Source organism: Mobula birostris, chromosome 3 (assembly GCF_030028105.1).
Source record: "Mobula birostris isolate sMobBir1 chromosome 3, sMobBir1.hap1, whole genome shotgun sequence".
NCBI lineage: Eukaryota > Metazoa > Chordata > Chondrichthyes > Myliobatiformes > Myliobatidae > Mobula > Mobula birostris.
Window position 1 is genome coordinate 137,135,268 of NC_092372.1, and position 13,872 is coordinate 137,149,139.

Below are 13,872 nucleotides of genomic sequence, written 5' to 3' on the forward strand. Positions count from 1 at the left end.
CACCTTGTGCAATGCTATTTGTCCACAATACTGTACTCTGAGCATTTCCAAAGGTGTCCAAAATGCACAATGTAAGTTCACTCGGCGCGAAATTTTGGACCCTAAATCTTGGTAGCTGCAACCGCGTTCGTAATTAAATTACAGCAAAAAATGGGAAATTATGGAAATATTTTGCAGGTCACACTGTGGGAGGTCTGAGTTACTGAGTATTTCCACCATTTTATACTTTTGTTTTAGATTTTCAGCAGCTTTCAAGACCAGGTTTACTGTCAATAACGTACATATCCAGAGCAAAATGCCGTGAAGATCAGCTTTTTGCAGCAGGACATTTCCATTTAAATAACAACACCTTCCTGATGGAGTATTAATTTTATATGGTTTACTATTAGCCGTAAGATTGTCAGACTATTAACAGCTGCACAATTTATTTGTACATTTGTATAATTCGCGACAGAATTCCGTTCTGCATTGCTGTTTGCCCTAAATGTTAGAAGCAAAAAAAATGTTACAAATCGCTCAGCAGATCACAGTAGTTTCTGTGGACTGATAAGCACTCCACTTCGAGGTCTTTTAGCGGCTTTTTAAACATTGAAAGTAAATTGGTAAATTTGTTTATTATTGTCAAATGTACTGAGGCATGTGATCGCATACCATCAATACAGATCAATTAATTCCAACAGTTTTTTAAGGTAGTACAAGGTAAAATAAGAACAAAGTGCCGAATAAAGCGTTGTAATAGAGGAAGTTCAGTGCAGGTGGACAGTATGTGTGCAAGGTCACAATAAAGTCGATTGTGAGGTCAAAAATCCGTGTTAACGTACTATGGAACCATTCAATATCCTTAAAACATCAGGATAGAGGCAGTCCTTGAGCCTCTACGTTTTCACAGCCTTTTGTATTTACTGCCTGATAGGAAGAGAGGAGAGAGAATGCCTGTGATGGGTGGGGCTTTGATTATACCGACTACTTTTTCAAAGCAGAGGGCCATGGTGGTGGGGGAGGCTGTTTTCCGTGATGTGGGGGACTCTGTCCACAACTCTCTACAGCGAGTAAGTACAGGAGCCTGAAGACACACGCCCAACGTTTTAGGATTCAACTTTGCCATCAGATTTCTGAACAGACAAGGAACCGATGAACACTACCTCAATATTTTTGCTCTTTTTTTTCATTACTTATTCCTTATTGTAATTTATAGTTTTTTTTGCACTGCTGCAAAACAACAAATTTCACCATGTATGGCAGTGATAAACATGATTCTGAGTCTCTTGCAGTCACGGATAGAGCAGTTATCATACCAAGCCGTGCTGCCTCCAGATAGGTTTCTTTCTGTGGTGCAACAATAAAAATTGGCGAGGCTCGAAGTGGACTTGACAGATTTCTTTGGCCTCCTGAGGAAAAGCTGTGCTGTAAACATGGTCGGACCACGACATGATGTTCACTCTTCAAACTTAGAAACATAGAAAATCTACAGCACAATACAGGCCCTTCAGCCCACAAAGTTGTGCGGAAAATGTCCTTGCCACAGAAATTACCTAGGGTTACCCATAGCCCTCTAAACTCTCAACCACAACACTGTTGATGTGAACAGGAACATGGGCTTCACTTTCTTCCTGGAATCAAGGAGCAGCTCTTTTGTGACATGTAAATTATATTCAAAACCTGATCTTTAATAAAACAATGCAAAATACCCTAAATAAACCAAATGACATTACTTCCAGAGAGCATTGATTCCATTAATTCATTAAAACACAATTTATTTAAGTTGGGGCAGCACGGTAGTGCAGTGATTAGCACACCGCTTTACTGTACGAGTGACGTAGGTTCAATTCCCACCTGCCTGTAAGGAATTTGTAAGTTCTCCCTGTGACCACATGGGTTTCCTCCCACAGATGTGCCAGTTGATAGACTAAATGGTCATTGTAAATTGGCCTGTGATTAGGCCCAGATTGAATTGGGGGATTGTTACGTGATGTGAATGAAAGGCCAGAAGGGCCTATTCCATGCTGTATCTCAATAAATAAATATATAGTACTTCATTCTAAGAGACCTGGGGATCCATGTCGAATTGCATCTCACATAAAAAATTGTCTATGATAAGCCTACGGACTCTCACAGCTACCTGGACTATTCCTCTTCCCACCTTTTCTCTTGCAAAAGTGCCATCCCCTTCTCGTAATTCCTCCATCTCCGCCGCATCTGCTCTCAGGATGAGGCTTTTCATTCCAGGACGAAGGAGATGTCTTCCTTTTTTAAAGAAAGAGGATCCCCTTCCTCCACCATCAACTCTGCTCTCAAACACATCTCTTTCATTTCACGCACATCTGCTCTCACCCCATCCTCCCGCCACCCCACTAGGAATAGGGTTCCCCTTGTCCTAACCTACCACCCCACCAGCCTCCGGGTCTAACATATAATTCTCCGTAACTTCCACCACCTCCAATGGGATCCTACCACCAAGTACATCTTTCCCTCCCCCCCACCCCGCTTTCCACAGGGATCGCTCCCTATGTGACTCCTTTGTCCATTCGTCCCCCCCATCCCTTCCCACTGATCTCTCTCCTGGCACTTATCCTTGTAAGTGGAACAAGTGCTACACATGCCCTTACACTTACTCCCTCACCACCATTCAGGGCCCCAGACAGTCCTTCCAGGTGAGGAGACACTTCACCTGTGAGTCTTATTGTGTCTGGTGCTCCCGGTGCAGCCTTCTATATATTGGGGAGACCCGACCCAGACTGGGAGATCGTTTTGCTGAAAACCTACGCTCTGTTCACCACAGAAAGCAAGATCTCCCAGTGGCCACGTATATTAATTCCACGTCCCATTCCCATTCTGATATGTCTATCCATGGCCTCATCTACTGTCAAGATAAAGCCACACTCAGGTTGGAGGAAAAACACCTTATATTCCATCCGGGTAGCCTCCAACCTGATGGCATGAATATTGATTTCTCTAACTTCTGCTAATGTCCCTCCTCCCCTTCAAACCCCATCCCTTAGTAATATATTTTTTATGTATTTCCCCCCTTTTCTTCTCTTTTTTTCTCCCTCTGTCCCTCTCACTACAACTCCTTGCCTGTTCTACACCCTCCGGGCTCCCCTCCCCTCTTCTCTTTCTCCCCAGGCTTCCCGTCCCATGATCTTCTCCCTTCTCCAGCCTGGTATCCTTTTTGCCAATCAACTTTCCAGATCTGAGATCCACCCCTCTCCTCCTGTCTTCTCCTATCATTTCGGATCTCCCCCTCACCCTCCCACTTTCAAATCTCTTACTATCTCTTCCTTCAGTTAGTCCTGACGAAGGGTCTCGGTCCGAAACGTCGACTGTACCTCTTCCTAGAGATGCTGCCTGGCCTGCTGAGTTCACCAGCATTTTTGTGTGTGTTGCTCATATAAAAAATGTAGGGATGGGACAATGCAAATTTTAAAGGTCCTTATCAACCATTAGCAATTAATTAACAATCTCTAATTACAATTAACAGTGCAACACATACAGTAAATTGGAGGAATTTACTAGGTTAAACAGCCTCTGTGGTGAGAAATACACAGTTGATGTTCGGACCGAGACTGTTCATCTGTACGGTAAAGGAAGGGGAAAGAAGCCAGAATAAGAAGCTGGCATGAGGGGAAAGAGTACAAGTTGGCAGGTGATAGGTGAAACCAGCGGAGGGGGATGAAGTATGCATACTATATTGAGTTAGGATTCAATATGCAGTATTGTTAAGCTTTTGACATTGCATTGAATCAGAATCAGGTTTATTGTCAGTGACATAAGTCGTGAAATTTGTTGTTTTTGGCAGCAGTACAAACTACTATAAGTTACAAATAAGAATAATTAATAGTGACGAAAAGGGATAGAGATGTAGTGTTCGTGGACAGTTCAGAAGTCTTATTATTTTGTTAAATCAAAAATCTCATTGTGTGATAATGCAAGTACACAAATAAGATAAAAAGGGAAGTAATTATTGCAAATAACATAATTCTCAGAATTATTTTGGATTGATGTAACAGGTTTACGCATATAAAACAGGTTACAATTATAAGAAAAATTCCTGATTAAAATGTGCTTCATTGAATATTAATACCCCATGTACTAGGATCTGTAAAACATGTTATGTGCATTTGTGCATATATTTGGAACTTCACTAATGTCATACATCACAAGGATTCTGTCTCTTTAAGGGGTGTTACAAAAGAAATATTTCACAATGTGAAACCTGAGATGTGTGAAATTTGAAACTGACATGATTTGCATATACCACACTTCTACGTGTGTGATCTGGCTTGCTATTGGTTATCAGGATATGTCTGTATGTTTCCTTTCTCAAGCTTCACTGTTTCCACTTGAATGAATGCCAAGGAGCTTTATAAAAAGCAAGGCACAGAAACTCCACGTTAAAACCTACAACGTTACAACCAGATCTTCATCCTGAGCGTTCTTGAGCCATGATTATTACACAGCCTTTTGATTGCACTTTCTTTGTGATAGCATGCATTTTTGTAAAATGCTGCTTTGCCTTTGACATGGGTGCAGAACAAACTAAAAATGATGCTACAGAAATATTCTACAATCTCAAGGTGCTACAGCATGAACGTCCAAGTAATTTAACATTAAATCAGGCAAGGAATGGAGGAAGGCTACCTAACCCTTCAGACATGGATCATAAAGGTACAGTTTGTGTGTTTTGAGAAATATTATCTTTGCTTTGGGAGCTTTTCCCCTATTATAGTAAGACCTAATAAATAATATGGCATTAGACATATGTATTGTAGAACTTGACTTTCTGCTAAATTAACATTTAGATTTAAGTACAAAATTCATTATTGCATTAATTATATCATTAGTAAATGTATAAAGGTGGCATTTTCATAGACAATGTGCTATTATTAAAATACGGATAATACATTATATTATATGTCAAAACAATGTAAAAAGATGAGAATAATTTAAATGGAAACTATGAAATAAGTAGCATGGCCATGTATAAAAAATGTTATCAAATTTCCTGAATGGACAGTCTCAAGAAAATTGCACTGATAATTATTTTGTAATCTTTATGAAGTATTGAGCTGTCTATTGATCTAAAATACATTATTTTCACTGGGTTATTTTCATTGAGGTGCCTCACACAGCTTCTGATCATGCTTGTGAGAAGCAGGAGCACATTCTGACCAATGCTTGAAGGTTTCATTTAGCATTTGAGTGTTCAGCAAGTTTTCAATTACAGTTACTAGAATTACATGCACTATCATGTTAGCTATATTTGTAATCAACCTATCTTTGCATTGCCTTCAAAGAGACCGATAAGACATATATGGCACTGCCCTCCATTGGCAGAATTTCAGTGAATTTATTCCAGATTAAAAGTGACAATCCAATTTAGATTTGTGTGTCAATATACAGAAAAGCAAAAGGAGCAAGGTTCTTGATTAATCAACATAGCTTTCTAAATTTAATTGGCTAGTTTTTCATGGATGTGCATTTATTCAATTTGTCACCTAAACACAAATTTTTAAGAAAATGCAAATTGGAACATAAAAATTTAGCACTGAATATGTTTCTTTTGTTGCTGTGATGATTAACAAATTGAAAGAAGTTTGGAAAGCAGCAAACAAAATCAACTAATGTTTGACATTGCCCCATTTTGAAAATCAGTTAAACATTCCATAGGTATTTGGTTACAAGCTAGACTTAGTTACTGGAAGTATTATCTGAAAAATATGTTTTTGTAGTTCTAAAAAGACACACATGTTGAGCAGAACAGACATTTTTATGGATTTGATTCATGGCAAATTTTAAAAAATGCTCTTGGCTTGATTTCATGGATAGAGAAGATGTTTAAGCTTTGAAACAGTATAATCTAATACCAAAAAATTTAAAAAAGAGTGAGAATTTTCAAGTAAAGCAGAATTTTAAAAGGCTGATGGGGTGGGGTGATTATGAGCATCTTATTTGAGTTTTAAAAATCAATTGTATGAAAAAAATAATTTGTTTTTTTTAAATGTAGATCAATCTCAAGTTGGTTGTCGTGAGCTCAGATCAACCAAATACATTTCTGATGGTCTGTGCACAAGTATCAATCCAGTGAAGGAGTTAGTGTGTGCAGGAGAGTGCTTACCTATGCCAGTGCTTCCTAACTGGATTGGAGGTTATGGCAGAAAATACTGGAGTAGAAGGAACACACAAGAGTGGCGCTGTGTGACTGACAAGACTCGCACCGAGAGAATTCAGCTCCAGTGCCAGAATGGAGGGACACGAACCTACAAAATCACTATAGTTACTTCTTGCAAGTGCAAGAGATACACACGACAGCACAATGCATCAAGCATTATCAACTTCGAGGCCACATTTCCAGCAAGCAAGAGAAGATCCAGAGGCAAAAAAAAATCCCGTAAGATTCACCAAGAGGAGATCAAACGTAAAAGAAATTGGCATGAATTGGAAGACAAACAGTGATGTTTTTGCACCATGTGAACCATACTATATAAGAATGAACTCCCTATGTTGTTCAGCATACCATCAAACAAGTTTATTCCATATTTCCTAGGTATGATTAATTGATTAAAACAAGGATTAGTTTATAGTCCAGCAGGTAAGTATTATCCACCCAGACTCCTGAATGAAACATGTATGCTCAGGAATCTGGACACATTAATTAATGTTTTCAATACCATTCCTTACTCTGTACCTTCCACTTAAAATTATAATAGCAGCACTTTGGATAATAATTAAGAAAACAAAAACATAATAAGACAGTGAAGAAAAATTAAGTTGTATGACTCAAATTCACAGATTATTACTCCCAATAATTGAATAAACCATACTAGGAATTATAATTGTTTAAATTTGATCATCAAATTAATTAAAGCAATTTAAGCTATTCAGATAAATACTGTTGGATGGATTTCTAACTAGCCCAGTGCTCCTCACATATTCATCATCATTATTACGTGCTGTGTCGTATGATGTGGGTGATCATGGTCTTCTACAGAAGAGGTTTGCCATTGCCACCTTCTGGGCAGTGTCCTTACATGACGGGTGACCCCAGCCATTATCAATACTCTTCACAGATTGTCTGCCTGGCGTTAGTGGTCACACCAGCTGCACCACCTGCTCCACCTGTTCACATGACCCTTATCGGGGGCTGGGGGGCTATGCAGGTATTACACCTTGCCCGAGGGTGACCTGCAGCCTAGCAGAGGGAAGGTGTGCCTTACACCTCCTTTGGTAGAGACACATCCCCACCCCACCACCCAGCACATATATTAAACACTCTCAAATCTTTCATGTATACAACATTCATCTTTAGTGCAGAAACAGGAGGTTGCACAAGGGATGAAAGTAATCAAGTCAGGTCAATGATGATAATTCAACTCTTCAAATTCCCAGCAGAAACTTATACCCATTTCTGATCTATGTTTAGGAAATAAGGTTCATTTTACACAAAGCATGTCAAACTCCAATGATACTTCAACCTTTAAACCTTTAATGTTTATTTAGTATTCAAGGATGATACTGGTCAATTATCATATTAAATCGAATCAAGGGACAGAGACTTCAACAGTTAAACATGCATTGCTGTATATTTATTGTTTCTCAATGTGATTATTTAATAAATGATTGTTTTTGGTTCTAAAGAATTATTAAGGATACGTTTTATAATTTTCCCTTGTATCTGAATTTTCCAAGTCCAATAGTAGCAAATTAGAATACATGTACAAGTATGTAGTTTGAATTTTGTACAGGTATTGGTTGTACGGTTTATCAGAGTAAACTCTACTTATCTTTGCTTAATCAATCAATAAAATGGAAAGATCTTTACCTTCTACCGAACACACTTTTCTGATTTAAGTAGATGTTTTTTGTCGTTTAATGATTGATTCCCGACAACATGTAGAAAACTTATTAATAAAGTCACAGATTCTCTGTACTTTTTATTCGTGTATTTATTTGTTGTGTGTACTTGCTGTTGCTCATGGCATTTAAGATACTAAGAGGTGTAGACTAGACTGAACTTCATATTTCATCTTATGAAATCCCAAATTTCAATGGCATGATGGCAGTGCTGAACAAGGTTTTGTGAGGATCAATTATATTTCCTATACTACACATTATCTTGGATGCACATGATAATCTGTTACCAATATTTAACATTAAATTCAAAAAGAAAAATACCAGAGATCTTACAGCTCCACTCACACCTTGTCCTTAACAGTGTACTGTCGCTGCATTTGCCCTACCAAGGTGCAACAACACCTCACATTTAGCTGGGTTAAACTCCATTCGCCATTCCTCCGTCCATATCTGCAACTGATCTATACTGTGCTGTATTCTTTGCTAGTCTTCTACACTAACCACAACTCCAGTAATCTTGGTATCATCCACAAACTAACGAATCCACCCATCTACATTTTCATTCAGGTCTTTTATATATGTCACCAACAGCAGAGGTCCAAGCACAGATCCCTGCACAACACCACTAATTATAGACTTCCAGCTCGAATAGGTCTCTTCGACCGCTACCCTCTGACTTCTATGCACACGACAGCTCTAATTCCAAGCAGCCAAGAGTGTCGTGGTATCCTTACTGTTCCACTCATAGCCTGCTTATGCCCGCTCTTGCTGCCAACTCCCTCTCCAATTACTGTCCCTCCATTGCTGCTCCACTCTCTGCTCTTTTCTCCACTCATTATCCCACTGCTGGCCCACTGATTCTCACATTGCTGCTCAAGTCACTCCCTGTCAATGCATCATGTGCATCTCCACCAACTATACATCCATTGTTGCACTCTCTGCCTTCTTGTTGCAGTATTTACTGCCCTCCTGCAGCTCCCTAACAGTTTTTTTTCCACTCTCTTCTTGCTGCTCCACTCTTTGCATTCTAAATGGTCCACATACTGTAAACATGCTGCTCCTGATTGAACTCACTTACTATTGAACTCACTGCTCGACTCACTGTCTCCTGGAGTTCCACTCACACCATTCTTCCTGCCACGTTCATTGCTTGGCTGGTAGCTCCTGCAACCCCTGCCACCTCACTGTTACACATAATGCTCTAAGATGCAGAGGAACTGAGAGTTCTTGTACATAATTTGCTTTTACATTTCCACTTATGAAAATACTCCATCGATATTTGAGGCTAAGGTTTTGGTTAGTTTATATGAAGCTGGACATCTTCCTGACACTACACTCACGTCTATGAACACCTGGATAACAAAGACACCTACATCAGATGTCTAATTAGCTTCACGTTCAATACCATAATTCTAAACAAATTCGTCTTCAAATTCCAAGACTTAGGACTCAGCACCTCCTCTGCAACTGGATCTTGACCTCTTGACTGAAAGACCACAATCAATAAGGACAGGCAACAGCACCTGTGTCACAATTATCAACAGTGGTGTCCTGCAAAGTGGCCAGATTCTCTCTCTACAAGTTTGCAGAATATACCACCATTGAGGGCCGAATCTCAAATAATGATGAGATAGAGTAAAGGAAGGAGATGGAGAGCCTAGTCATATGCTCTCAAAACAACATTTTCCTCAATGTCAGCAGAGCAAAAGCGTTAGCCATTGTCTTCCAGACAATGGGCAGAATACATTCCCCTGCCTGTATTAATGGTGCTGAGGAGGAGATGGTTGAGAACTTCAGGCCCATAACTATAATATCAATAGACAATAGGTGCAGGAGTAGGCCATTTGCCCCTTCGATCACATTCACTGTGAACATGGCTGATCATCCACAATCAGTACCCTGTTACTGCCTTCTCCCCATATCCCTTGACTCCACTATTTTTAAGAGCTCTATCTAACTCTTTCTTGAAAGCATCCAGAGAATTGGCCTCCACTGCCTTCTGAGGCAGAGCATTCCACAGATCCACAACTCTCTGGGTGAAAAAATTTTTCCTCAACTCCGTTCTAAATGGCCTACCCATTATTCTTAAACTGTGGCCTCTGGTCCTAGACTCCCCCAACATCGGGAACATGTTTCTTGCCTCTAGCATGTCCAATCCCTTAATAATCTTATATGTTTCAATCAGATCCCCTCTCATCCTTCTAAATTCCAGTGTATACAAGCTCAGTCGCTCCAATCTTTCAACATATAACAGTCCCGCCATCCTGGGAATTAACCTCGTGAACCTCTGCTGCACTTCCTCAATAGCAAGAACGTCATTCCTCAAATTTGGAGACCAACAATTTTTTTCTGGTCCATCACCATAAATGCTGTGGTGAAGAAAGCTGATCACAGCCTGCTTCCTCCGGAGGCTAAGGAAATTTGGCATGTTCTTGATGACTCTCACCAATTTGAACAAATGCACCATACACAGCATCCTATCTGGATACGTTACAATTTACTATGGCAACCGCTTTGCCAAGCATGGGAAGAAATTGTAGAGACTTGTGAATATAGCCTAGTCTATCATGAAAACCAGCTCCACCTGCACTGACTCTGTTTACACTTCCTGCTGTCTTGGGTAAGCAAGCAACATAATAAAATACCTCATCCAACACACACAAAATGCTGCCTGGACTGCTATGTTCCACCAGTATTTTGCGTGTGTTGCTTGAATTTCCAGCATCTGCAGATTTTCTTGTGTTTGCGTTTTTAAGATACCTCATCCACCTGTTTGACACGTACCCATCCGCACCAGCTTCCGAAGTTTAGATGCTGTAACTCCACGGAGTACAGGATAGCTAGTGTGGCCCCTTTAAAGAGTCAGGACAGTCCCACTAATTGGCAATCATGTTTTGGGTGCCAAGTATTGAGGGCTTAAGAAGTACCTGAACTGAGGTTCAGTTCTCAATCATAAGCCCATTTGTGATTTTGTCTAGTGTCAGTTTTGCGCTCAGATTCTCGATCAAGTTTCAAACCATGTCTCAATCCTAGCCTCAGACACTCCAGCATTTGGGTCCAAGCCATTGTCTCTTCTCCCAATTTTTATTGGGCAGAAGATGAAAACTCAGGCCACCAAGCTCCGGAATGATAGTGCTGAGGAAAGGGAATTAAGAAATAAATCAAAGGTAGCATGCAACAGAGATAATAGGAAGGACAGGCAAGAGATGAAGCATAACAACAGCCAGTGGGATGATTACAACAGAAAGCAAAAAATACTGGTCTGAAAGTGCTATATTTGAATGCATGCAGCATAAGAAATAAAATGGACGATCTTGAAATTCAGGGACAGATTGGCAAGCATGATGTTATGGCCCTCTCTGAAACTTGTCTGCCATTGGGAGCTGAACGTCCAAGGATATGCGGTGTATCGGAAAGATAGTTTAGTAGGCAGAGGGGGAGGCGTGGCCCTGTGTATAAAAATAATATTAAATCATTAGGAAGGGATGACATAGGATCAAAAGTTGTAGTGTCTTTATGGGCTGAGTTAAGAAATGGCAAGGTTAAAAGGACACTAATGGTAGTTCTATACAAGCCTCCAAACAGCAGCCGGGATGTGGATTACAAATTACAGCAGGAGATAGAAAAGGCATGTCAGAAGGGCAATGCAATGATAATCATTGGGGATTTTAACATGAAAGTGGATTGGGAAAACTAGGCCAGGACTGGACCTCAAGAGAGAGAATTTGTAGAATGTCTAAGGGATGCCTTTTTCGAACAGCTTGTTGTTGAGCCCATTAGGGGGGTTCGGCTGTGCTGGATTGGGTGTTGTGCAATGACCTGGAGCTGATAAGAGAGCTTAGGGTTAAGGAAACCTGAGGAAACAATGACCACAATATGATCGAGTTCACTTTGAAATCTGAGAAGCAGAATTTAAATTCCAATGTGTAGGTATTTCAGTGGAATAAAGGAAATTACAATGGCATGAGAGGGGAAATGGCCAAAGATGACTGGAAAGGGACACTAGCAGGAAGGACAGCAAAGCAGCAATGGCTGGAATTTCTGCAAAAAATGAGGGAAGTGCAAAACAGATATATTCCAAATAAGAAGAAATTTTTGAATGGAAGAAGAACACTACTGTGGCTGACAAGTGAAGTCAGAGCCAAAGTAAAAGCAAAAGAGAGGGCATACAAGGAAGCCAAAGCTAGTGGGGAAATATAAGCTTGGGAAGCTTTTAATAACTTGCAGAAGGAAACTAAGAAGGTCATTAGGAAGGAAAAGATGAATTATGAAAGGGAGCTGGTGACTAATATCAAAGAAGATACTAAAAAGTTTTTTTAATATATAAAGGGTAAAAGAGAGTTGAGGATAGATCTAGGACCAATAGAAAATGACGCTGGAGGTATTGTAATGAGAGATGCAGAGATGGCAGAAGAACTGAATGTGTATTTTGTATCAGTCTGCACAGTGGAAGACATCTGCAGTATACTGGACATTCAAGAATGTCGGGAAAGTGACGTAAGTGCAGCGAAAATTACAACTGAGAAAGTGCTCAGGAAACTTAATGGTCTGAGGGTAGATAAATCTCCTGGACCTGGTGGAATGCACCCTTGGGTTGCTGAGGCATTAACAATGATCTTTCAAGAAGTTAAGAAGGGTGCGAGGCAGCAGAAAGGAAACTGTAGACCTGCTAGCCTGACATCAGTGGTTGGGAAGTTGTTGGAATCGATTGTTAGGGATGAGATTACGGAATACCTGGAGGCACATGACAAGACAGACCAAAGCCAGCATGGTTTCCTGAAAGGAAAATCCTGCCTGACTAACCTACTGCAAATTTTTGAAGAAATTACAAGCAGGGTAGACAAAGGAGATGCAGTAGATGTGGTGTACTTGGATTTTCAGAAGGCCTTTCACAAGGTGCCACAGATGAGGCTGCTTAGCAAGATAAGAGCCCATGGAATTACAGGGAAGTTACTAGCATGAGTGGAGCATTGGCTGATCAGCAGAAAACAGAGAGTGGGAATAAGGGGATCCTATTCTGGCTGGCTGCCGGTTACCAGTGGAGTTTCACAGGGGTTGGTGTTGGGACCGATTATCTTATGAAGTATGTCAATGATTTGAACTTTGGAATTAATCGATTTGTGATTAATTTGCCAATGATACAAACCTAGGTGGAGGAGCGGGTAGTTTTGAGGAAATAGAGTGCTTGCAGAGAGACTTAGATAGTTTAGGGGAATGGGCAAAGAAGTAGCAAATGAAATACAATGTTGGAAAGTGTGTGGTCATGCACTTTGCTGGAGGAAATAAATGGGCAGACTATTATTTAGATAGGGAGAGCATTCAAGATGCAGAGATGCAAAGGGACTTGGGAGTCTTTGTGCAGGATACCCTAAAGGTTAACCTCCAGGTTGAGTCGGTGGTGCAGAAGGCAAATGTAATGTTGGCATTCATTTCTAGACACATAGTATATAAGAGCAGGGATGTGGTGTTGAGGCTCTAAGGCACTCGTGAGACCACACTTGGAGTATTGTGTGCAATTTTGGGCTCCTTTACTGACATTGGAGATGGTTCAGAGAGGATTCACAAGAATGATTCCAGGAATGAAAGGGTTGCCATATGAGGAACGTCTGGCAGCTCTTGGGCTGTATTCCCTGGAGTTCAGGAGAATGAGAAGGTATCTCATAGAAACATTCCGAATGTTAAAATGCCTGAACAGATTCGATATAGCTAAGTTATTTCCCATGGTAGGGGAGTCTAGGACAAGAGGGCAAGATTTCAGGATTTAAGGACGTCCATTTAGAACTGAGATGCGGAGAAATTACTTTAGTCAGAATGTGGTAAATTTGTGGAATCTGTTGCCACGAGGGGCTGTGGAGGCCACATCACTGGTGTATTTAAGGCATTGATGGATAGGTTCTTGATTAGCCAGGGCATCAAAGGCTATGGGAAGAAGGCAGGGGAGTGGGGATGACCGGAGGAATTGGATCAGCCTATGATTGAATGGCAGAGCAGACTCCATGGGCCGAATGGCCTACTTCTGAT

The 13,872-nt window shown here is 40.5% G+C and overlaps 2 protein-coding genes across 2 annotated transcripts in view; one reads left to right on the forward strand and one right to left on the reverse strand.

The window, feature by feature from the left end:
* The window catches only part of LOC140195700 (leucine-rich repeat-containing protein 72), a 45,491-nt gene extending 44,061 nt beyond the window's left edge, over positions 1 to 1,430 (reverse strand). The window contains 2 exon segments of the mRNA XM_072254412.1: positions 2 to 115; positions 1,296 to 1,430. Of these exon segments, the coding sequence (XP_072110513.1) occupies positions 2 to 115; positions 1,296 to 1,430 (249 nt within the window).
* sostdc1a (sclerostin domain containing 1a) lies at positions 15 to 7,910 on the forward strand. The gene is made up of 3 exons (XM_072251967.1): positions 15 to 71; positions 4,326 to 4,665; positions 6,005 to 7,910. The coding sequence occupies exons 2-3, from the start codon at positions 4,443 to 4,445 to the stop codon at positions 6,451 to 6,453; spliced, it is 672 nt and encodes a 223-aa protein (XP_072108068.1). The 5' UTR covers positions 15 to 71; positions 4,326 to 4,442; the 3' UTR covers positions 6,454 to 7,910.
* The last annotated feature ends 5,962 nt before the right edge of the window (positions 7,911 to 13,872 follow it).

Bases quoted from the DNA above. Each gene is read 5' to 3' on its own strand.
- sostdc1a (XM_072251967.1), top strand. From the start codon at position 4,443: ATGATTATTACACAGCCTTTTGATTGCACTTTCTTTGTGATAGCATGC. The intron at 4,666-6,004 runs GTACAGTTTGTG...TTTTAAATGTAG, and splicing joins TTCAGACATGGATCATAAAG to ATCAATCTCAAGTTGGTTGT.